Source organism: Diceros bicornis, chromosome 26, assembly GCF_020826845.1.
Source record: "Diceros bicornis minor isolate mBicDic1 chromosome 26, mDicBic1.mat.cur, whole genome shotgun sequence".
In the NCBI taxonomy this organism is placed as follows: domain Eukaryota; kingdom Metazoa; phylum Chordata; class Mammalia; order Perissodactyla; family Rhinocerotidae; genus Diceros; species Diceros bicornis.
The window spans coordinates 21,029,848-21,054,510 of NC_080765.1; the positions used below are offsets into that span (position 1 = coordinate 21,029,848).

The following is a 24,663-nucleotide window of genomic DNA, read 5'->3' on the forward strand; positions in this document are numbered from 1 at the left end:
CACTTTTGTACAATAAAGTTTAATCACAATTATAAAAATGTGGCGTTGGGTTTGCACTATTAACATATGTACAATCCAGCCCAACAGGAAGGGCCCGCCCCCCACCGTCCAGGCCTGGCGGAGCCAGAGCTCCCAGACACCAGGGTGGGAGGCTGACCCACAGGTGCTGGCAGGAACAGAAGATGAGGCAGGGTTCCAGGCACGGAGTCCCCAGGACTGGGGGCGCAGGGCCCCCCCCAGGGGGAGAACATGGCCACTGCCCCTAGAGACCCCTAAACCGGGGAGGGGTGCACGCAGGGCACAAAGGGGAAGTCCCCCATTAACACAAAGCAAGGGGGCTATGTAGCCCCCAAGAACAGGATCTGTACAGGCCGGCACCCCAGGTTTCCACAGGAAACAGCTGCTGGCAGCTACAAAACATTTACAGCTTCTTCTCCGCAAAGAAAAAAAAATTAGGGTGTGGGTGGGCAGGGGCGACAGGGAGGCAGACGATACCTCAAGGGATTGAGGCTCCCCGCCGGGCTCAGGGCTTCCAACCCCGTATTTGGAGATGGGGCACGTGGGCCCTGCTGAGCCCACTAAGGCTGGGGGGCTGGGAGCTCAGGGCCCCAAGGGGGAATAAATAGGGGTGTGGGCACCAGTCCTGCCCCACCTCAGTTGAGGGAGCCTCGGCAACTCTCGGTGCCGCACAGACACGGGATCTTGTTGTCCTCCAGCGGGAACTTGTAGTCGTAGGTGATCTCCTCATCCACGCCGATGGGCTGCTTGGAGTAAATCACAATCTTTTTCTGGGACTCGATGGTGATCACCTTGGCGTAGCAGTTGGGCTGCAGGAGGGGAGGGCAGTGTGAGCCGAGGCTGCCCCCTTGGACCCCCCGCACCGCCCTGGTCTGGCCCCTGGCGCACCGTGCAGCAGTGGTTGATGAACCTTGCCAGGTTGCCACACTTGGTAGCATCGATGATGGTGTCATGGTCCACCCGGAACAGGTAGCTACTGCCAATGCCCTCCTGCACATAGCGCTTCTCCCGCATGTCGGCCACCATCTAGTAGGGTGAGGTGCCACAGTCAGGGAGCTGGCCTCTCAGCTTCCTGCTGGACCAGGCCTGACCCCACCAGCCCCCATGATGGGGGATCTGGACAGTCGTCCAGCTACCACCTCAGGGGCCACATCGACCTGTGGCTCTCCTTTTGGCTCCCACTAACCCAAGACGTTGACTCCCCTGACTTTGCTTCCAGGAGCCCTCCCTCTTAGGGCCACCCACCCTAAACCTTTTTTTTTTTTTTTAAAGATTTTATTTATTTTTTTTCCCCCCAAAGCCCCGGTAGATAGCTGCATGCCATAGCCGCACATCCTTCTAGCTGCTGCATGTGGGATGTGGCCTCAGCATGGCCGGAGAAGCGGTGCATCGGTGCACGCCCGGGATCCGAACCTGGGCCGCCAGCAGCGGAGCGCGCGCACTTTAGCTAAGCCACGGGGCCGGCCCCCACCCTAAACCTTTGGCTGCCATTCTAAGTCACCCAAAGAGGACCCCAGGAAGTCTGCACTGGTCACTGGGCAGAAGCAGCCACTGGCTCCTCCTCAAGTGTCTGCCTGACTCACCATGGAGCCCCCAGACTGCTGTGGGGCTGGGGCAGTTCCCAAGATGACAGTGGCCACTTCGTGGACCACACCTTACTCATCTCTTCTCCCAGGACCTTCTCTCCAAAAGAGACACCCACTGGCTGCCACTGGCATCCACGTTAGGGCCCTCATTCTTATGTGAGAAGGAGTAACTCGTATTTTCCAGAAAACAGGATGCTAAGTCCCCTGCGCTCTCTCCTTGGGTGATCTCACTCTTTTCCAGGGCTTCAACTGCCAGCTAAGTGGTGGGGACTCCTCCCAAACTTCTGTCTCCAGCCAAAAGCCACCTCAGTGGAACTGCTGGGCGTCATCTCCTAGACGTCCCCCAGGCCCTGCAACTTCACATGTCCTGATTGGAACTCATCTTAACCACCCGCCCGCTCCCTCCTCCTCGCTCCCCATCTCACTGGCAGCCCTAACTACCCTAACTGCTAAAGGCAGCACGCTGAGAAATGGCCTCCCCTCCCCTCTTGCCCTCACTCTCCCGAGCCAACTTGTTGCCTAGTCCTGCCAGCTACCTTGGGCCTCCAGACTCCTCTGTTACTTCAGCTGCCACAGAGGCTCGTGCCAAGAGGCCTCGGCTCGTCCAGGCCACCCTCGCTTTTGGCCAGGATCTCTCCAACAACTGCCCACTGGCCTCAGCCTCCAATTCTCTCTCCACACTGCAGCCAGAGGGAGCTTACTACCCTCCAAGGTCCTCTCCTACTCAACGCCTTGCGGCAACTCTCCTCTCTCACCATCAGGCCAAACTTATTAGTGTGGCTCCCAAGCCCTGCCTCCATCTGCCCCTCCAGCCTCACGTTGCTGCCACTGGCCCTTAACTAGCCATACTGACCTCCTTGCCCTTGTAAGAATATCCTGCCTCCAAGGCCCTTGCACATGCCATCCCGCAACCGGGAGGCCCTTCCCTTCACCTGAGCCTGCGAGTTCAGCTTCATCCTTCAGCTTCCGGTTTAAACATCACTGTGTTGCCACTGCCCCTGCCTCCCCAAACTTCTCCTTCGCATCAACCAAACGCCATCCTTTATTGCAGTTACTTGTTCAATGCCTGTCTTCCCCACTAAACTGTGAGGTCCTTAAAGGGAGAGAGAATATTAGTCTTGTTTCTTGCTGGATCATTAACATCTAGTTTACTAGTACCCATTACTAGTTGTTGAAGGAAGGAAGGAAAAAAAAATAAAGAGGCAGGTTTCACTGGCTAAGTTGTAGAGCCAGGAGGGTATGTGGGGCTTTATCCAGAAGGTCAGATGCTTCTCCTGTGAGCTTTCCCATGCTGCATCAGATCAGGGGTTAGGGCTGGGTATGAGGCCTCTCACCTGGCGGATGTTCTGGCCCACGTATTCGATGACCATCTCATCAGCTGCAATGGGTTCCATGGCAAACAGACCCCACTCGTGGATCCGGCTCCGGCCAAATCGGAGCTTCTTCTTCCGGAACTAGAGAGCAGAAGGCAGACTGTGCTGCTGGACCCCTCCAGAACCCTAGCTCCTTGCCTTCCCTGCAGACCTCCAGGGAAGGAGGGTATTCTAGCCACTCCCCACCATCCCCACCCCTAGGGGACTCCTGGATGCTGCCTTTCCACTGAGCCTCTTTCCTCCCCAAGGCTCCACTCCTCACCTTGAGCTGGTTTAGCTTCAGGAGATCGCTGTCCATGATGGCTGAGGTGCCGATGGCGCTCAGCAGCCGCCGCTGCTCAGACCGGCGCTCCGAAAGCACACGGTTAGTCCCCTGTGAGAAGTAGGACAGGGAGGAGGGAAGTGACAAGAGAAAGAATGGGAAGAGTATGCCAAATATGAGGGCAGAGCCTCACCTGAGTGTCCGCTCCTTCCAGCTGCCGGGCCGAGACAGGGCACACGTCCAGGTACCTGTCCTTCTCCTTCTTGCTGATGGGGTAATAGCCTTCGCTGCGGGCTGAGCCTGTCTGGTGCTCACGGGGCCCATCCTGGGGCCGCCGCTTGCGTTTTGGAGTGCTCAGGTTGGTGAGTACAGGGTGTTAAGGAAGAGACGGGGTTCCTTACTGGTCAGACCCCTGGGGCCCCCACTCCCCTCTGTCCCGCCCAGTCCCAGTCCAAGGAAAGGGCGACTGACCTTATAGCTGGAGGTCCTGAGCACACTCAGTGTGAGGAGGACAGAAGGATAGAGAGATTTAAGTCTTAGACCCACCTTTTCTGCCAGAAAATGTCTGGGAGGCAGAAAAGAGGCACAAAGCACAGTGAAAAGAGTGGCTTGGTAGCCAGAGGAGAAATACCCAGGCTGAATACAGCAGAGAGAACATGGATGGGGAGAACCGGAGGGAACCGGCTGGGTGACCCCACGGAAGTCCACTCCCACCCCCGGGCCCGTCTTCCTATCCTGAGAAGGCCAGCCGCTAGGGCTCAGGATATTGGTGTGATGGACCCAGTGGGTGTCGTTAAGCCAGTCAGCCCCGCTTGTCTGCTGCAGCAGCCGCTCATATGTGAGCCGCAGGTAGCTCATGTCCTCCAAGTCCAGGCCCGAGTTCCAAATGTCATATAGGATGGTCATCTGCTCAAACTCACTGCGGGGCTCGAAGGTGGGGGGCGGTGGGGGTGGGGGTGGAGGGGGTGGCCTCCTGCGCCGGGTGTGGGAGCGGAGGCTTCGCCTCCGGACAGCCCCCTCGCCGTCACTGCTGCTGCTGCTGCTGCTCTCAGATGACTCTGACTCCTCCTCTTCCTCCTCCTCCTCCCCCTCCTCTTGCTGCTGCTGCTGCTGCTGCTGCTGCGACTTGGGCTCCTCCGCCTCAGCCACTACCACCTCAGGGGCCTCTAGCACCTCATCTGCTGGGGAGCTGAAGAGGGCTGCAGGGGCAGGAACTGGCTCCAGGGGCCGAGGAGCTGGTGTGGAGGGTGGGGGCTTGATGGCCAGGGCATAGTTGTGTTCCAGGAGAATGTGGCTGAGCAGGGGGCCTGCGCGATCTGCCTCGTCCGATGTCTCTGTGGCCTCCGAGTCATCGCCAGTAGGCAGGGCAGCCAGCCCACGCCGAGCTGGGGTCAGGGCCAGGTCGGCCAGCACTGCCAAGTCTACTTCTGTCCCTGGCTCAGCCTCTTCTTCCTCGGTGGAGCGGCCTCGGCCTCCAGGCCGACTCCGACCTCCTCGGGACACCTCCTCGGGCCAACTCTTGACCAGAGACGCGTGGTCCAGGGGCAGGTTGCGAATGGTCCGCTCCACACCCCGGGGGACTTTGCGGGAGACAGGGCCAGGAAACTTGACCTGGGGTGGGGGAACTGGGGGAGGCTCTGGGGCTGGCACCTCCTCCACAGCAGAGAAGGAGACGGTTTTCCGGCGTTTCTTGGGTGGGGGCAGGAGGGGGATAGGAGAAGAGGGGCGATCATCAGGGCGGGGAGTCGGGGCTGGGGGCCCAGCTGGGGGCTCTGGGGGAGGCTGGGGCACACTGGGAGGTGCTTCCTCAGTGGAGCCTGGGGAAGGAAGCACACAGGGAAAGGGAGAGGGTCAGCTTCTTGGCCCGACATCAGACTGAGATTCATTGTGGGCAGGACACTGGCCAGCCTCACTGGGGAGTCCACAGCCCGGCTGCCTTCAACGGTCTGCCCTCACTCCCTCCTCAGCTTCTGAAAGAGATTCCTGCTTGCTCAGGGAACACACTGCCTGCCTCTCACACCCGCAACGTTCCTAGCACTATGGGCTCCCAGGCTCCCGTGACAGGATGGGATTTTGCACCTGCTCATTCATCCATTCCACAAACACTGACTGAGCAACTATGTGTCAGGTGTGGGCAAAACACACTGAACAGACACATTTGAAGCCCACACAGAGATTACAGTCCAGAGGAGACAGTTAGAAGAAACAAATGTACAGCCTACACTGTGAAGGGTTTGGGGGTGGGGGCTCGAAGGAAACAAACACCTGGACTTGCCTATTTACCAAGACTGTGGTGACAGAACGACATCCAACAAACCACCAAGACAGTTTTTGTCAGCTGCATATTATAATAAGGATGCAATTAGCCAGATCTGAATTAAAGTATCCATTATTTCAACTACAATCAATATTCTCTGTTTAGTGAGGTGAAAAAGATACAATGTAAGAAGCTGAATCTTTGTATTTAAATATTTTATAACATTTGTATTCCTCTCCACTGCCTGCCAAACAGCACTGGGCATGTGCCCACATGGGGAGAGGTCAGAAGTCTCCCCTAAAGAAGCTAAGGGTGAAGCTGAGATCCGAAGGATGAGGGCTAGGTTGGGGAGGGGACACACTGTCTTCAAGCTGGCGATGCTGGCCCTCCCCAGCTTACTCCCCACAGAAAGGACAGTGAGCGCACCCTCCCTCTGCTGGGACTCCCAAGTCTGCTGCTGAGCGCACTGCTCAAGACACGCATAGGCCTGTCCCTGTGACAGACCCTGTCCTGTACACCTGACCCACCAGATAATTCCCGTGAGGCCAGTCCACGGCCTCGCCCTCTCATCCTAGGTTTCAGCCACCCAAAGAGGCACGGCCTTTCAGGCCCCTGGGCCTTTGCTCACACAGCTCCCTGTGTTCGGAATGCCTCTCTTCCCTCACCCATAGGGAAAGCTCACATGCAGCTTTTAGACCCAGCTCAACGCCACTTCCTTTGTGAAGGCTTCCTCGACTTCCGCAGACATTGGGATCTTCCTCTCAGAACAAGAAGGCTGGTGGTTCTCAATTGCCAGTCTTCAGGTTGGCTGCAGCAGATTAATAGCTAATATTCTGTGCCAAGCACCAATCCAAGCCTTTTACATATATTAACTACTCGTTTAATTCTCACAACAACCCTATGAGGTGGGTACTATAATTAACCCCATCTCACAGAGAAGGAACTTGAGGCAGAGAGAGGTTAATAACCTGCCCAAGGTCACACAGCTAGCAACCGTCAGAACAAGATCTGCACCCCGGGCAGCCTGGGTTGAGCTCGTGCTCTCATCTACTGCCCTATGCTGCTCTGGACGCCCTGCATTGGGACTCAGTGGTTTCACATCTGGCTCTACCACCCCCATAGCTAAATGGCAGCCAGCACCAAGCCTGGCCCGAGCAGGCAGTGATGAGCATGTGTCCACTGCCTTCACAGACACTCTCCAATCTGGCACCCTGAGCAAGGCCCTCAGCCTCCTGCCTCCTGAGGCTCTGGATCCCATCTGGGGTCTCAGTCAGCAGTAACCCACACTCTGAAGCTGGCAAGGCCCCAGGTGCTCGTCCTAGGCCATCCAGTTTCCAAGTCCTCTCACCTCTTCTCCTCTCCACTATTTTTGGGCAGCCTCCCCTTCTAACCCATCCTCCCAACCTAGCCCACTTCGCCCTCTGGAAGCCTGACTCTCGAGAAGAATAAATTCCCCTCCTGGCTCAGCTTCTTCACACATTTCCCTTTTGCTCCCTGTCCTGAAGGAAACCTGGCCATGCCTTTCATTTAGGGAGACTTTTGGGGTACCTGCCCAGTCAATACAACTCCCAGAAACCACTGTTTCTAGCGTATGACCTGTCTGCTTTCTGGCCCCGGCCATCATTAACTGCTGACTACCTGATCCAAGTCAGCCCAACCAGAAACTTCCCTGAGAATAAGGATCTAAGATAGGAGTGGGTCCATCTGTGGGGGCAGACGTCCTCTGCTGGAAAAGAGAAGCAGCCAAAGCCCTTTCGAGGAAAGAGAGAAGAATGCATCAGACCGGAAAACAGAAGAAAGGCAGTCCTAAAGGCGGCCAGGTCCCTGGTTCTGGTCCCTGTCTTTGGGTTCCACAGGACAAGCCCTCTCCCAAGGTTCTGCCATCAGGCCACACAGCCCTCTATCCAGTTGCATCCTCGGTAACTCGGATTTCCCTATCATTCTCTGAAAACCAAGGGACCTGCCTTAATCTTCCTCACCTCTCCCACCCCTGCCAGCTATCTAGGGGACTGTGATATCCCACCTGTTTACCCTATTCTCACATCTCCAGTGACCTCCTTCATTTATCCTCAGCTACCCTCCACCAGTCACACATGTGACTTTGTCACCTCCCAGAATGGCTCCACCTTGGACCCTTACACTCTGATCCTCTACACTCTGATCACAGTTCCCCAGGTCCTTCCAGTTCACCCCACTGCACCTTTTCAATTGCCCATCCTTCTGTCTCCCTTCTTCCCATCACCCTCCCCCTAAGTTAACTTCTTACTTCACTGTGCCCAGACCACAGGGGCCCCCACTTTGTCCTCTCCTTTCACAGTACTTTCCAATCCTTCCAACACCTCCACCCTGTAGACTCCTAACGCTGAATCTACCCAACCACCTCCTGTCTTTCCTCCTTCGCCCCCAACCCCCACCCTCAGCAGGGCTGCTGAGTTGCTGGCAAGCCTGGGTAGCTTTCATCCTCACTCCCTGCTCTCCTCACTTTCCAAGGCTTCTACTCCATCCATCCTCCTCCCACTCAGAAAATGTCCTTCCTTCCTACTGCAGAGTGAAAAAGGAGGCCTTCAGGCATGAAACCCTACATGTCCCTGCCTCCCCATTGACGGAGAGATTTACATCAGATCTAGAGTCCAACCCCTCCAGCTCCCCAGGTATGCCACTCCAGCCAAGTATTTCTCTCTCTCCTGGTCCATCTACCTGTTCCCTCTTCCCTGCAGTGTACGCTCAAGTCTCACCAACTTTGAAAAGCCAACCCTTCATCAACCCTGCATTCTTTTCTTGCTATCACTCCAATCCCAGCTAGGTAAACTTAAGCATCTCACTACGCCTCAAATTCCTCACCTATAAAATGAGAGTAAAAGGGATATTGTGAGGACTGAATAAGAAAATAAATGTGCAATGCGCTAGGCCTAGAGCCTGGCACACAGGAAGTACTCAATAAATGTTAACTAATATTATTAATTACAACCCTTCAACTCTCTCTTTTCTTTCACAGCATGAGTTGTCTACTCTTCCAGAAGATTGGCTCTCTTTGTCACCTGCCCTCACTCCTTAACACCCCATAACTTGGTTTCAGTCTGATCCACTCTACTGAAATTGATGAAGTCACCAGTGACCTCCTAACTGCCGAATCCAACAGACATTTTTCCTATCTTACAACCTCTCTGGTGGCCTGCTGATACAGACCACTCTGTCCTTTGGACAACCTGAGCTCCTCGGTTTCCTCTGACCCCTCTGATCACTCCTTTTCAGCCTCTTCTGGCTCCCCTTTGCCCGCCCCCCTCACCAGACTAAGGCTCTAGCCCCCTTCTCACACTTCATATATCCTCCTAGCGTACACAAGTGGATTCACGTCCATACTTTCACTACTCTCAGATATCTACCTCATTTCCAGCCTACTGTTCTTTCCAGAGCTTCAGATCTATGGATCCAACTGCCTGCTGAATATTTCTACCTGGAGGTCCCAGAGGCACCGCAAACTCAACCCCAACTAAACGCATGAGCTTTCTTCCTAATCCTGGTTCTCCTCCTTGAGTTTCCTTTCCTGGTCAGTAGTTTAACCAAGAGGTTCTAGCTCCTAAACTGCTCTCAAATCCTCATCCCCACTTCCACTCCCTGCACCTCACTGTAACCTCCAGCATCTTTGGTTCACGCCCTTTGCTTACCTGCATCCCTTCCAACCTCCTCACGGGCCACCCTACCCCTTCCTTACCTCTTCCAAATCCCTCCCCCTCCTGCCAGAATGATCTTTCTGAATGCAAATCTGACCATATCCCACTCCTTCTTCCCAGCCTACTGAGAATGACAGGGTACTACAATTTATGCCTTCTGACCTGCGACCCCACTGGCTCTTTTGCTACCGATGGACTCGGGAGAGGCTGGGAGAGTTGTCTTAGGATTAAATGAGAGACTCGACTCCTGTTATGGGGTCTGGACCAGAATAGAGTGTACCAGTGCTAAGAGGTCTTCATGTAGTCACTGCCTATCTCAGACCACGAATTCTCAATAAGGTTCAAGGGAGATCTCTGGAAGGCCCTGTGCATCTCTGAAGCGTACCTTAAAAACTGAGTTATTTTTTTTTTGTGAGGAAGATCAGCCCTGAGCTGACATCTGATGCCGAGCCTCCTCTTTTTTTCTTTTTTTCCCCAAGGAAGACTGGCCCTGGGCTAACATCCATGCCCATCCTCCTCTACTTTATATGGGACGCCGCCACAACATGGCGTGACAAACGGTGCGTCGGTGCGCGCCTGGGATCCGAAACTGTGAACCCCGGGCCGCCGAAGCAGACCTCGCGCACTTAACCACTTGCACCACCAGGCCGGTCCCCTCAAAAAACTGAGTTATTAATTCCATCATAAGAACACCCTACTCCAAGTTACCACCATTGCTTGCCTTACTTACTCACTGCAATAGCCTCTTAAGCTCCCTGCATAAACTCTGGCCCCTCTCCAAATTTTCTCTGCACTGCATCTTTTCAAAACACAAACATGATCACGTCATTCCTCTGCCCTCAAGATGAAGACCCAATTCCTAATATGGCCTACTGATTTTGCATGGCCCAGCCCTTGCTCACCTCTCCAGTTTCAGCTCCCCCTCACACTCAACCCTCCAGAGGGTTAGCTTTCTTTTATGTCTTCCAACATGCTGTTTCCTCTGCCTTAGGGCCTTTGCACGTGCTAATCACTCCCTCCCACCTTCTTCGCCTGATTTCAGCCCAGCAATGCTTCAGCAGGGAAGACTTCTCCACAGATGTGCTCGGCTTCTCAGAATACCCTGTATTTTTCTTTCAAAGTGCTTATCACAGTTTGTAACCACACATTTTCTTACGTATTTATTACTCAATTAAACTGTCTGCCTAAAGACCATAAGCTTCATGAGGGCGAGAGCAGTGCCTGCTGTGCATACCACTCTATTCCTTGCACTACTGTAAGGACTCAATAAATAAATATCTATTGTCTGAAAGAACAGTTCACTCAGCAGGATGAATTATGTGTAGGTGCTATAAAAATATGAACTAAATGTACAAATCCACAAAGGAAAGCAAAGATAGAACTAAGTTCTGAGTTCATGTTAATAATTATTTTCTACCTATCTGTCCATTTAATCACCTGCAAGCATAAACTACACATTAAGGGATGGGCTTAAGAAAAATTAGGAGGAGGAATTTGTTAAATGCGGAATTTTCTTTTCTTAACTTCCTTGGAAAGAGACCATTCTGTTTTACTTCAGTAGCCAAACACCCTGGTCTGGCTCTGTAAACCATTTATGGCAGTGCAGTTTGTGTTTGGCCATAAATGTCTTTAAGGGAGGAGTGACAGGAAATAGTGACTTCTGTCCAACTTTGTATGTTTTCCAACACTCACACACTTGTACACAATTAATAAATGCTGACCCCACTGTTCTCATGGAGACAGACACACACACCCCCCCCCCGCCCAAAGATCAAATCGACAGCTCCGCACCACCTACCTGCAGGTCTCGCTGGAGACTTCTCCTGTTCCGGGAGAGGTGTGACTGGGGAGCCTGCAGCCCTCTCTGGCTCGGGCTCCTCCACAGGTGCTGGCAGGGGTGCAGGGGCGTCTCTGGGGGGCGGTGATGCTGAGGGTATGGTTGCTGGTTGCTCCTCTTCCTCTTCTTCAGAGGAGGACTCAGATGATGACGACGACGATGAGGAGGAAGATGAGGAAGATGAGGAGCTGGACGAGCTGCTGCTCTCGGAGTCCGACGTGCTATCATTTTCACCATCTGAGTCAGCATACAGAGAACATTTGGAGGACGAATCGCTTTCCTCGTCCTCGCCTGGAAATCCAGAAGGGACAATCAGGCGAGGTGGGAAGACCCCTCACTTGGTCAAACTGTGGATCCATTCACTCAGACTCACTACTAAGGACATGTTAGGCGCTATGCTAGGTGCAGGAAGTGCTATCCTCAAGGAGTTGGATAAGCACGCGATTTGTTCATAGCGTGCTAAACCTCAGCATGAAGGGCAGGCAACACTGTGCAGGAGATATTGAAGTCAAGAAGGACAAGCAAGAGTCCACCAGGCAGACACGGGGGTAAGTGGGGATGTCAAAGGTAAGAGAAGATGGTGCACTTGGAGACTGGCAAGCAGTCTGCTCTTACTACCAAAGCTTTTCCCAAAGTGGGTCTTACAGACACTGCCTGGAACAGACTTGAAAAAAAGGATACCAGGGTAACATAAGCTTAGAAAACGTGGCATGCTCTATGCCTCTGGGAGATGGTAACACATTGGAAGGGCTTTAAGAAATTAAGAATTCTGCAGTCTTTGAAGAACATAATTGGGTAAATTAGAATAGAAGGTAGTGTTTGTGGAGGGGTCTGGAGAATTGCGAGACGGAGCTGAACAGATAAGCAGGAGCTAGATCATAAATGGCCTAGAGTGTCAAGCTGACTAGTCACCTTTTGGAAAATGGGAGCCAGGAAAGGACGTTATGGAAGGAAGTAATGGGGTCAGGTGTGCATTTTAGGAAAGAGAATTCCATCAGCAGGCTGGAAAATGGATTGAAATGGAGAGGGAAGGATGGAAACAGGGAGATCAGTCAGAACTGCTGCAGACTCTAAGTAAGAAAGGCAGGAGAGCAGGAACAAAGGAGGTGACAAACTTGAGAAACACAGAGGTGGTGACGCTGACAGGAATTGGTGACCAAGTGAATCAGGGTAGGGGTCTGCACCCCCTCATTCTTAGCAGATGACCTTGCCCTCTGCTTTACTGAAAAGAGAGGCTCTCCGATCATCATTCTTCGCATTCTGGCCTCTGCTGCAATGCACCTCTCAGAGGCACTCCTTCTTTCCCAGCTCCCCTGCCCTACCACTCTCTATCCCCGTAACCTAGCGTATCTTCTTCAGAGCATGTATGTCCATCTGAAGCGCTATTATTTATGCTATTATTTGTTCACTAGTTTGTCAAGTCTCCCCCTCCTCTCCAACTGATCACAAGCTCTGCAAAAGCAGAATCCATATCTGTGTTAGTCACTGAATTGTCTCCAACACATAGAACAGTGCCTGGCACAGAGCAGGGGCTCATTATACATATTTCCAAACAAATAGTGAAAAGAAAGACTAAATCATGTACCCAAGCCTCAATGAATGTGGAGGGACAAACAGGTGTTCAACTGAAGAACAGAGTTGTGTCTGGTCACGGCCGCGGCAGGGCAGGGAAGAGGGAGGCACAACTTGGTGGCTGGGCCTTAAAGGAAGAGAAGTGCTCAAAGGCCCAGTCTGGTAGCATCAAAGGGCAGCGGGAGAATGCAGACCCCTTATCTTGAGGACTTGGGAAAAGAAATAGGCTCTGCTGGGCTGTCTTCAGGGGAGAGCCGTGTTTCAGTAGCAGAGGGAGCATTCTGGGTATTGGGGTTCTTGTTTACAACAGGCCAAGGGTTCCAAAGGATGGGGCTAAAAGTCAGTTGCTTTTGGGGAAGACAAAGGTGACCAATAAATGCAGCAGGAAGGTTATGTGGGCTCAGGAAAGGGCTAGACAGGTGACTGAATCCCTTCTTCCCCAAGCCAGAATTCTACTGTGTTCTGTCTGTGCTTACCATCTGATGCCTCTGTCTCCTTCTTCGTGGTATCCATGGCTTCCTCACGCTCTTCATCTTCCTCATCTTCCTCCTCGTCCTCCTCATCCTTAAGGAAAGAGACAAATGGGGACTAAAGGAAAGGACAACTAGTCCTCCAGGAGGCACAGCTACCTGGGCTCCAGCCCAGAGAGAAGTTGGCTATAGGGAGAGGTACTCAGGACGTAGGCTTTTAGCAGGGACTGGGTGCCTTGGCCCCTCACCTTCTCTGAGGAGGACTCCTGGGATGCCTCCTCCCCCTCACTGTCCAGAGCAAAGGACTTGTGGTGCTTGCCCTGGGTCTTGCCTCGCTCTTCGTCTCGCTTTGGGGGCTTGGTCCCCGGACGTCCTGGCTCTCCAGCCTCTTTCTCTCGCTCAGGGTCTAGGCCCAGGGGAGAGGTAGTTAGAGCAATTCACCATCAGCAGTTAACAGTTACCATTCCCCTCCCCCGTGAAAGGAGCTTTGCACACACCATCGCTGATCTTCCTGACAGTCCCACAAGACAGACCTTGTTCTACGGACAAGAAGCTGAAGCTCAGCAGAAAAACACAAAAACCTCAGAGCTACTAATATTTTATACAGTTTTAAATATATCGCACCCATTTTATCTTTCATCCTCTTCTGGGTCAGGTGGAAGAGGGAACTGACTTGTTATGCCTGGCCCAAGAAAATAGTGCTAAGGCCAATGGGTCTCCAGAGAAGACTGGACTTAATAAGGAAGTTTCCCAGCCATGTAAGCTGTCAACCAATGGCTTAGACTTAGATCAACTGGTAGGAAGGTTGTAGAAGAGCTTAAGCGTTAGATGGTAAACTTGGGTTTAACCTCGAAATTCTGTGATTCTAGATGTTGAAGTCATTATTTCTACTCTACAGGGGAAGACCAAAATACAGAAAACGTAAATCACCATACCAGAGTAAGAACCACAACTAAAATACAGGGATAAGCCTATCTGAAGCCTCTTACATCTCTCAGAACTGCTTTAACCCTGTACCAAAATTTCCACTTGGCTCCTTGCCCTCAAGACACATTCAGCCCTTCATCATCCATGCCTCCTGCTTTCCTACTAGAATCCAAGCAGCCTTTCCTCTTTATCCTTCCACCTGAGCTCCCACTCACCATCTTCATCTTCCTCAGCTGGTGTGGAAGGCCGGGGCCTCTTTTCCTCACTGGCCTCTGAAATTTCTGAAGGCTCTTTTCGCTTTACCTGGGGGATGGGAAGAGACGGAGCTCATTACAGCCCAAACACTCATGGTTCCCAACCACCCCCACCCCAAGGACGGGGGACCCCTTTCCCTTTCCCTACTAGGCAAGACCACAGTTCTGAGTACCTTGAAAGATGGCAGCCGCAGGGCCCCTCGCAGCCCTGACCCAAAGGCGAAGGCCTCGATGCCTGTGGTGCCCCCACTCTTGGCCCAGTCTACGAGGGACAGCAGGCCTGGCTCTTTGAGCTTCGTCTTCTCTTTATCCTCCTCCTTCGCTTGCTGTTTGGCTGCGTTCTGGAATGGCTGCAGGCAGTAGGGGGACTGAGCCCCAGAACCCAGGCGCTCCCTCCTGCCTCCTGCCTGAGGACTACTCCCAGGCCCCAGGAATACAGAAATGCATCTGCTCATTCCTGCATTTGACACACATCTCTGCCACACCTCCCTTGCACCAGCCCCCGGACAGGCATTTTCTCAAAAGGCTGCTCATTTGGTCCATCAACTTCATGAAGCAGCTACTTTTATTCTCACTCTAAAACTGGAGACCCTGAAGACTGAAGCCCAGAGACATTTCAGGGTCTTGTCCACTGCAAGTAAGCAGGAGAACCAGAACAAAGCTCTTCTGACTCTCAGGCTCATGCTTTTCTCCTGTTCTGTGTGCCCCCAACTACTGTGTCCCACTAAGTCTCTCTCTCACAGTCTCTCTCTCTACTTGTCTTGATCGTTTCTCTTCTCTATTTTGAGCGGTGTAGCCTGGAGAAGCCAGAGGCCTATCTTCTCCAATGGAGCCCCAGGTTCCCCCAGTCCCAGGTATTAGCCCTCACCTTGGCCTTCTCTTCCTTGCTCTCCCACCACTGGTCAAAGGCTCCAAAGGCCACGTTCTCCACCATCTTGCGGTTGAGGTCTCGCTGCATGATGCTCTTCATCTCTTGGACTAGGGTGGCCAGCACACGGCCCACAGTGCCTGCTGACGGTAGGGCCTTGCCCTCTGCCAGCTCTGCTTCCTCTCTGGGAGGCAGCCGGGCATCTTCTCCCGAGACTGAGGAGGAAGGCAGGGGCTCGGCTGCCATGGGCAAAGGCAGGTGGTAGGCCTCCCGGGAGTATGCCCCTCGGCCTTCTTGCCCTTGTGTGTACAGAGCATAGGGTAAACCATAGGCTGCCTCTTGAGGGGGCGGGAATGGGAGGAAGGCCTCCCCAAAGGCCCCACCAGGGGGACCGGCTGAGGCAGCAGTCAATCCCTTGCCCTGCCGCAGCTGGTGGAGCCGAGTTAACATCTGGGTCTGCATCTGGAAGGACATGGGCATCCCTCCCCACTGAGCCCCAAGTCGATCCATGAGCTCTAGGGAGTTCACAAAGTCATAGATGTGAGGGGGAGGTGGAGGAGGTGGGGGATACTCAGGGGGCGGTGGCCCATCAGGGCGGGGTGGGAGGAGGTAGGCAGGCTGGTGGGGAGGATAACCAAGGGGAAGGGAAGCCAGGTAGGGAGGGGGAGGTGGGGGTGGAGGGGGAGGGGGTGGAGGCTGCTGGGGGGGTGTTGGGGCCGGAGGGGGTGAGCCGCCCCTGTCATCGTCGGAGATCTCCATGTCCTCTCCAGAAGAGCATGGAGAAGCCTGTAGGGGTGCAGAGGAGGGTCACAGAAAGCTTCTGCCTACTTCCTGGGTTTTTCCTCAAGTCCCTGTTCTTTTGTCTAGTCCCTTCCCTCTCCCCCTGGGCCCAACCCTGCCTCCCAGATCCCAGGCACCTCCACTGGCTCACCCCAACCTCACCTGGTTCTGTCCGTTGGCCTTAGGAGACTCCCGGGCAGTCCCTGGTTCCCCACTCCCCGTAGGTGCCACATCTTCAAAATTAGCTGGGGCTGGTGGGGGCGTGCAGGGACCATGACCTGACCCAGAAGGCACCTCGTTCCCTGTGTCTCTAGGCCCAGGGCCTGTGGTGCTGTTCTCTTCTTCTTCCTCTGTGTCAGAGGCCAGGAAAGAAAATTTGGAGCGCTGCTCCTTCAGCAACATCTCAATGCGGGAATCCAGGCTGCTGTGTTGAGCAAAGGGCACACTCTCATTGGTGGCCTCTGGGGCTGGGGAGCCGGAACGGGCGGGTGAGGCTGGGTGCGGGGAGGTCCGAGCTTCTTCTCTCTCAGGGCTGGGCCCCCCACCACCCCCGCCTCCACCAGGTTCTGGAGGCTCTGGGGGTGGAGCCTCTGAGGCAGGAGGCCGATAGTCCTGGTCAGCGGGCCGGCTGGGCTCCGGGGGCAAGTAGGAGGTGTAGGAAGGTGGGAAGCGCTCAGCTGTATTTTCAGCAAAAGGCGCCCCAGAGGATTCATCCCGAGTTGCCCGGCGAGGTGGGTAGGAAGCATGGCGTTGGTAGCGATTCCAACTTTCATAATACGCTGGGTAGCTTGAGTCAGAACCACGAAAATGAGAGGATGAGGAAGAAGAGGACGATGAGGAGGATGAGGACAATGAGGAGGAAGAGGAGGAGGATGCGGCGGTGGCTGCAGTAGTGGCAGAGATGGCTGCAGAGGTGGTCGTGGGGGCCGAAGATGCAGAGAAATGGCGGCGGGAAAAGGAATCTTGGTAGCTGTTCTCTGACCGCCGGGGCTTAAAGGAGGTTGAAGTGGTGCTGGAAAACAAGTGCAGGAGTTAGCTGGGTTCAGCTCTGTAAGACTAAACCCTAGTGTCCCGGTTCTCAGGACCCACAGCCCCTCTACACTGCCCCCAAAAGAAGATCTAAACACTGCTGGGTTCCTAGCTAAAGAGTGAGTTCCCTGAGGACAGGGATTTGTTGGCTAAATCCACAGAGAAACTAAGACAAATTATTCCCAGCTCCCTCTTAAGAGAGACTCCGGGTTTCTTCTTCCCAGTGGCAGTTCGCAGAATCTGGGGGTCCTAGAGGTTATTTAATTTGTACCTGCTGGAGTAGGCAGAGTCCTGAGAGTAAGGGGTGCTGCCTCGAGACGTGTAGGGGGTTCCTTGGGAGGACTGAGGGGTGAACTGGCCAAAGGAAGATGGGGTGTCTTGTCGGCTGCTGGAGAAGCTTGTGTCCTGGGAGCAGGGGGTGCCATTGCCAGGAGTGCCCACAGCAGTGCCTGCTGAGTAGGCAGCTGTGTCGGAGGAGGAGCGACGGCGGGATTCAGTCTGGAGGGAGAGAGCGGAGCAGGGAAAAAGGAAAAGAGAGCAAGTATCATTTGATACCTCACCCTTCCCCACACCAAGAATCTCAGTGCCCGGTCTTTTGAAAGCATCTAGACATCTTTTCTTGGCTTTTCCTATACTTAACACTTCCTAGCACTTAACAGAAGCCCAGAATCTCACCAAGACTGCCCCTGGCACCCAAGAACCGTGCCCACATGGCTAGGGCTATGGCAACCACAAGCTTCTCACCGTCTCAGTGGCTGTACCAGAGCCCTGAAACTTCTCACTCAGGGCCTTGCCCCCGGTGGGCACCGTCTGAGGGGTGTAGGAGCCATTGACTATCAGTTCATAGTACTTCATTCGCTGTTGTCCTGGAGGGAGGAAAACAGGAACCAACAGAGTCAGAGGGAGGATACAACTCCTTCCTGATATGGTATTCCCACTTCTTTCTCAGGCCTCAAGTCTCCTATGATTTCTTGGAGTCTTGGGTTCGGGGATTTTAGTTCTTCTACCTTATATCTATCTTTGGGACCTTCCACCTCATCTCTATCTACGAGCTACTGCAAACAACATATCACACAATGCTTCACAGTTTACAAAAGTACTTCTACGTGTCTTACTATGTTGGATGATCACCAGAAAAGAGAAGCATCAGTACCCCTATTTTATAGGCTTAAAGGAAATTGACCTGCACAAAGTCACAAAGTTGGTCAGTGGCAGAAGTGGAATTCAAACCCAGGTCGTCTGATGCTAGATCCCACCACGCTCTTCACCCTACGAACTAAAGGTTGCAAAATGGCAGCCTGAGGGCTAAATCCAGCCCACAGTTGTGTTTTATTTGCCCTACACAATAACTTAAAAAATTGGGGGGTGTGGGAAATGCAATATTTAAAAACCATGAGATTTCACAGAAAAACCTAGATTTTTGGCTTAAAAAAAAAACCAGGTTATTTAGCAACATTAGTCCTCATTCCCAATTGCAAATTGGCTAACGCCAACTAACAGCTGCCTCCTTTAGATGGCACTGTATGCTACAGTATGCCACTGTCCCCATCTTTCTCTGTCGCTCCTTAACACAGAAGCCCAGAGTGCTTCACTCATCTATACAAGTCCCTAATTCTCAATCCAAAATTTCAAAACCCAAAAACTTCAAACCCTAGTATTTTTGGGAATCTGGTGTCAAAACTTGACCTGAGTTGAGGCTACTTACTACAGTTTTTATTCATCCTACCTAGTGTGATCCTTCATTTGTTTTCTTACAAACATAGTCATGTCCTAGACTATACGGTGCTGTTCCAACCCTGCTGGAAATAACATATGAAAAACCATACATGTACCACAATCCCTCCATAAAATTCTGACTTCAGAAATACATCTGCCCCCAAGAGTTTCAGATGAGGAATCATGAACCTGATCACTTGCCTGGCCCCAACAGGCATTTGCGTGTACAGTCTCTGCTACAGCCCAACTTTGGGCAGCAGGCAAGGGAGCCCTCACCTTTGATGTCGAGCTGGGCATGGATGATGTTGCCCATGACAGAGGTAAGGTGGAGGTTTTTCACTGTTTCCTTGGCTCCCCGAGTGCTGGTGAAGAGCACACGGGCCAGGCCCAGGTGCTTGCGAGTACGGGGGTGAAGGAGGATCTCTACCTCTTCCACCTCACCATACTTTCGGCACATATCCTTCAGGAAGGTCTCTCGCACGTTGTCATTCAGCCTTGCGAAAGTCACTTCCTTCAATGGGATCTGTCCGATATAGAACTCATCCAGCTATGGAGAGAAATGGAGTTAAGTCTGGGGTCTCAATACTGACCACTGTTCCTCTGCCCTTTGGGAAACTTTAGTGAGATCCATGAGGTCAAGAGAGTTGGACTGGGAAACCCAGAGGCAAGGGAATGGGGAAGAAGGCCCAACAAGGGATATATCAGTCTTGACCCCTCTCTTCCCTGAATTCTTCTCACCACAGAAGAACAGCAAGAACCAGGAAAAGAAATGTACAAACTGAGGATAAACATACACGGCAGGAACTAGTTATAGGGAAATAATTCACTAGCTCAGCTTTTACTAAATGATTACAACAAACTGGACACTAAAAACACGAAAATGTAAAAAAAGCAAGAGTCCTGTCCAGAAAAGTAGACAAGACAGACAGACACACAATCACAACCATGACACAATAAGTGACAGTAGAGGTGCAGACAGGGTGTTTGGGAGCCCAGAGAAGGAACCTTTTGCTCAGAGTGGAAGCAGGGACGAATTCATCAAGACCGTGTCATTTGTACTGGGTTTTTCAGATAAACAGCTCACCCAGTTGACAAGGACTTGTAGGGCATGGAATTATAAAAAAAACTTAGCATTTTCTAGAAATTGCAAAGCATATGGTAGGATGGAACCCAGGTGTGCAGTATCAAGGCAGGAGATGAAGCTTGGCTACATCAATAATCACTCATGTCAATGCACAGAAACATGGACTTGGCAACAAAAGTAAAATAAGAGAACAGTAACCTCAAAAAGACAAATGACAGCAAGGTGGAACATGAAATGGAGAAGAGAATGGAGGCAAGGAAACCAGGTGAAGTGAATATAAGAGCCTGCGTTAAAGACATGGCAAGGATGGGGCCGACCCGGTGGCGCAAGCAGTTAAGTGTGCGCGCTCCGCTGTGGAGGCCCGGGGATTGCCGGTTCGGATCCTGGGCACACACCAACACACTGCTTGGCAAGCCATGCTGTGGTGGCGTCACATATAAAGTGGAGGAAGATGGGCATGGATGTTAGCCCAGGGCCAGTCTTCCTCAGCAAAAAAAAAGAGGAGGATTGGCAGATGTTAGCACAGGGCTGATCTCCTCACAGAAAAAGACATGGCAATGAAAACAGAAAAATGAAAATATAAAAGAGATATGTTTAGGAAAAAGAGTCAGCAGGATTTGGTGACAGATAAAGGAGAGGAGAAGCATAGAATGACTCCCAGGTTTCTAGCTTGTGCAACTGAGTAGATGGCGCTGCCATTCATCAGTAAAGGGAAAATGGAAGGGAGAGCAGGATTAAGCAGGTAAAGATAATCTGTTTTAGATCTCTTGAGTTGGAGTGGTCTGTTGGGCCTCCAGATGGACCCGTCCCTCTACCAGTCATACAAGTCTGGAGTTCAAGAGACTGATCTCGGCTGGAAACAGAGATTTGGAAGCCATCGACATTTCAGTAATAGTCGAAGGTGTCCAGGGGAGTGTACAAAGTGCAAAAAGAGCAGTGAAGGAACTCCACAAATGAATTATTAAAAAAGGAAAAATAATAAAGAATTAGTGAAGGAAACTAAGAACCATCAGTTTTCTAGGCCCAGTCCAAAGCCTGGATGAGTATCTTGCCTAGATAGGGAAATGGGAATCCTGCAAGGAAACAAGACAGAGGATCAAATGGCCAACTGAGGGGTGAAGAACAGAGGACTCCAAGGATGGAGTCCCTGGCCTTGTCACTCCCCTTAATTGTTGAGAAACTGAGGTATCACACTGGGGACAGCACTGCCATGCTACACAATGTCTAGGAATACAGAATGATAGGTATAGCAGCTAAACCTGTCTTTACTTCATCCTTCAAGAAGTGAATACCCCTGCTTGGAAGACCTCCCCTACACCCTTCTAGAAGATAAACATACCTCCTATCCAGAACAAGTCAGTCTCACAGCCTCAGAGACAGTCAGATCTGGCTGTGATCCTTTCATTGGAAAACTCCCTTTTATTAGGCTACATTAAGACTAGACTGCCAGGATGGATCCTCCACACCCTCCAAGGGCCACGACACCAGCAGGCTAGCAGACACATACCTTAAACTTAGGGACTGGGAGGGAAAAGTCTCTGTTTTTGGACCTGACATGGCAACGGGGATCTTGGAGGTCTTCGACTGGTATATACTTTGAGTCCTAGGAAGGAAAGCAAGAACAGAAAGATAGGTCATGGTGAAACCACGTTATTGAGCTCTAGGAAGCCCAACTGGAGACCCATATGCAAACGAGAAGAGCTGTGGGTGCCCACTTTTAAGAATGCACGCTATAGGCATGGTTGTTTTAGGTGTTGAACAGAGGTAACAGAGGAGAATGGGGCCTGGAGTGCCCTGGAAGGCAAGGAAAGGCCTGGGGCACTCACGTTGACACTGAAGTGGACTCCATCATAGCGGTACACCTTTTGAGACGGTCTGCGCAAGGCAGGGTCCAAGGCAGGATCCACGATGAGCTTATAGTTCCGCCACTGAAAGCTCGGGGCCTTCTGCCCATCTCCCCCACCTTCCTGATCCATCTTTGCTCATTTACACTGTTAGAAAAGAGGAATACACAGGGGTGTTCAAGACTTAGGCCTGACTCCCTTGCTGCCCCTTACCGACTAGCCCAGACTCCAGATTCTCTGATCACCCCAGTTTCCACACCTCACCATGACCCGTGGCTCCCCCAGATTTTCCCCCAAGTACCCTGTTTCCCACAACACCTCATTCTCTCTCCACCTCCCAACTCTCCCCTCAGGCCCCCAAGCCCATCTCGCGCCCCCTTACCTTCCCGCTCTCCCTAGCGCGCGCCCCACTTGGCCTCCGCGCAAGACCCTTCCCCCGCCCCCTGGCAGGCCCCGCCCCCTCCCGCCTCCTCACCGGCCAGCGGCCCGGGCCAAGCCCGGGTCCCGCTCCCACACACCCGCTCTCGTCCCCGCGCCCCGATCTTCTGGCCAAGAGGTGGCACCTCTTCGGGGCGTTGGAAACACCGCGAGACCGAGCCCGAGACCCGGCTGCGGCCCCGAATCGGGGCGGGGGGGTGGTGAAGGGAACGCGCGCCGCTGCCCTCTCCTCCCGCCCCGGCGCGTTCTGCCCCCCCCATCTCCGCGCACGCGCGGCGCGGCCCCACTCACCCGCTCGTGGCGAGCGGTTCCCCCTCCCCCCACCCCGCGCGGCACCTTAGCGGCGCGAGGCGGCGGCGGCGGCGGCGGCGGCGGCAGCGCGAGACCCGGCCCCGCAGCGGTGGCGGCGGCGGCGCCCCCCCCCCCACCACCTCCCCGGCGCGCGCACCAAACACCACCGCCACCTGCGCGAGGCCCAACGGGCACAGCGTCTACATTCGCACTTTCGCCACGGGTGCCGCCGGGAGACCCACGGGGCCGAGGATAGCGGCTTCGCCTCGACCGGTGCCCTATAAGGCTTGCGAGTTGCGGCCCAGGGAGCCTGAAGATTGGCCGCATCCCCCGGAGAGTGGGCTTCACCACGACTATCCAGCTGCTCTGGACTGGGGTCCTTGACGAATCGGCGGCGACGAAAGCAGCGACTAATCCCTGAGGAAAAGGGGGCGGGGCGGAGGGGAAGAGGCCAGCCAGAGCTGGGGAGATTTGACTGGCGCGTTGAACAGGCGCAGATTCGTCAAGCGGGCGGGGCGAATCGGTGGACAGGATGCGCGCTCCTTTGCTCGTCTTTCCGGCCCCTTCCTCGGGCGGCCAAAGGTCTAAGAGGCTGCAGATTCGCCACAAGTCCTGGCCTCAGCTGTCGCCTCCCTTCACCCGCGTTGATGGAGTCAAGAAAATAACGGCTGGTTAGCCAAGCCCTGTTGGCAGAGTTGGCCAATTTCTCTGGATCTTTCTTACTAGCACAACTCAGAGGACTGCCCAATTCCGACCCGGGGGAAATGGCTACGGCCCAAAGGTCCTCTCGGAGTCCGATGAGAATTTTTCGGCGGAGTATAGAAGGCCCCGAGCAATTCTGAGGAGGAGCCGGCCTAGCGAATTTGTGAATTCTTCTGTGGGCGGGGCCAAGGCACAGCGCGCAGAGGGCGTGGTCAGCGTGCGGAGCCCGGTGTCGTGCGGGCGCTTCCTGTAGGACCCACTGAAACCGGGGCGGGCTGGGAGGGGCGCCCGGGAGGTGGAAAAATACAACCAGCAGCGGTGACTCAGGCCGTTTGCCCGGCGCTGCACATAATGCAGGGAGCGTTTTCCTCCCGTTATCCCCCTTGGGCCTCTAGCTGTCTAAGGTGCCCATTTGACAGATGGGGAGACTGAGCCTCGCAGAAGATACCGCATTTTGCACGTACTGGGCCTACTATTAGTGATTAAATCCGAGGCTATCTCAAAGCTCTGTGGTAAACTTGATGGGGCCTAAAGACCCTTGAACGGGTCCTGTAAAAAATAATAAACTAGGTCCTACAGGAACTAGGGTGGGCTGGTCGATTCTCCAGGCATCGTGGTCCCAGTGCCCGCCGTTTTCAGCCGTGTGCCCCCTATGTTTACGCGGTCCCACCGCTCGAGGGCAGCACCAGCCCAGGCTTACACCTGGGACCCTGGGGCTGAAGTCGCCCTGATGCTGGGCACCCTTTTTCTCCGTTTTGGAAGCAGGGTATCCTGGTCTCTAGGTAATGGCATTCCCAGGAGGCACCTCTGCCTGAGCTGAAGATGCCCTGGGTTCCAGACATCTCTGCGTCAGTCCCTCGCTGTGTGACCTTGGGCAAGTCATTAACCTCCCAAAGCTTCAGATTCTTTCTCTGAAAATGAATGTTAATTCCTGTCCTGCAGGTCTATTGTAGGCATCAGAACAGTGCAGGAAAGGCCCTTGAAGCCTGGTTCATGCAAATTCACCATTTTAAGTAATAGGAAAAGAAAAAAAGGAGGACTTGCCCAAGATCTCACACCATAAGAATAGAAGAGAGAGGATTGGGACCCTTTAAAATTTTGAAGAAAATGAGGCTGAAAAAATAAATTTGCATGGAAGCATGGGTGATGAGATCAGATGCCTTTCTCTTGTCCCAGCTGAAAGGTATTTGCTCCTTTTCTCAAACAGACTTCATGTGACAGTAAAGGTAGTCCAGGTTTTCATTGACTAGTTGTGTGGCTTTGGGCAGAATCCTCAGCCTTCTTGGGTCTCAGCTTCCTTATCTCTGAAATGGTAATGATAAAGACTTGTCTCTTGAGGTGGTTGTTAAATAAAATAAATTAGGTACGTTAAAAAAGATAACCTATGAAAAGCTCCTAGTAAGTAGTAGTCACTCAAGAAAGAAACTTAAACTAAAAGAAACATATTAAATCCTCAATGGAAGAGATAAAAGATCCTGGGCTCAAGGACAAGAGGCAAAAGCCTTTAGCCTTAGAGTAATGCGGTCTCCACATTCAGAAGCTACTGGTCCCTGTCAGCACCAGAAGGGAGTCATACCTGGTACCCTCTCTCTCCCACCCCCAGGTACACTTGCCTCCATCTGACTCTTAAGGAACAAGTCACCTGACCCCAAGGAGGCCTCCCGTTCACCCCATTCACAGCCAC

General features: G+C 53.1%; 1 protein-coding gene across 8 annotated transcripts; it reads right to left on the minus strand.

Annotated features, from left to right (window-relative positions):
* On the minus strand, positions 1–24,626 carry SETD1A (SET domain containing 1A, histone lysine methyltransferase). Of its 8 annotated transcripts, none has more exons than XM_058569574.1 (19): positions 22,490–24,626; positions 21,531–21,695; positions 21,212–21,307; positions 18,897–19,167; positions 17,649–17,770; positions 17,176–17,402; positions 16,038–16,887; positions 15,096–15,881; positions 14,401–14,577; positions 14,189–14,276; positions 13,295–13,452; positions 13,053–13,140; positions 10,966–11,295; positions 4,007–5,056; positions 3,433–3,605; positions 3,240–3,350; positions 2,939–3,058; positions 907–1,044; positions 1–827 (listed from the first exon to the last, which is right to left on the minus strand). In XM_058569574.1, the coding sequence occupies exons 2-19, from the start codon at positions 21,678–21,680 to the stop codon at positions 654–656; spliced, it is 5,109 nt and encodes a 1,702-aa protein (XP_058425557.1). In that variant the 5' UTR covers positions 21,681–21,695; positions 22,490–24,626; the 3' UTR covers positions 1–653. The 8 variants fall into 8 exon arrangements, with proteins under 8 accessions (XP_058425557.1, XP_058425560.1, XP_058425556.1 ...); XM_058569577.1 differs by having other exon boundaries at positions 10,966–11,241; positions 22,451–24,626; XM_058569573.1 differs by having other exon boundaries at positions 22,451–24,626.
* Positions 24,627–24,663: the final 37 nt, after the last annotated feature.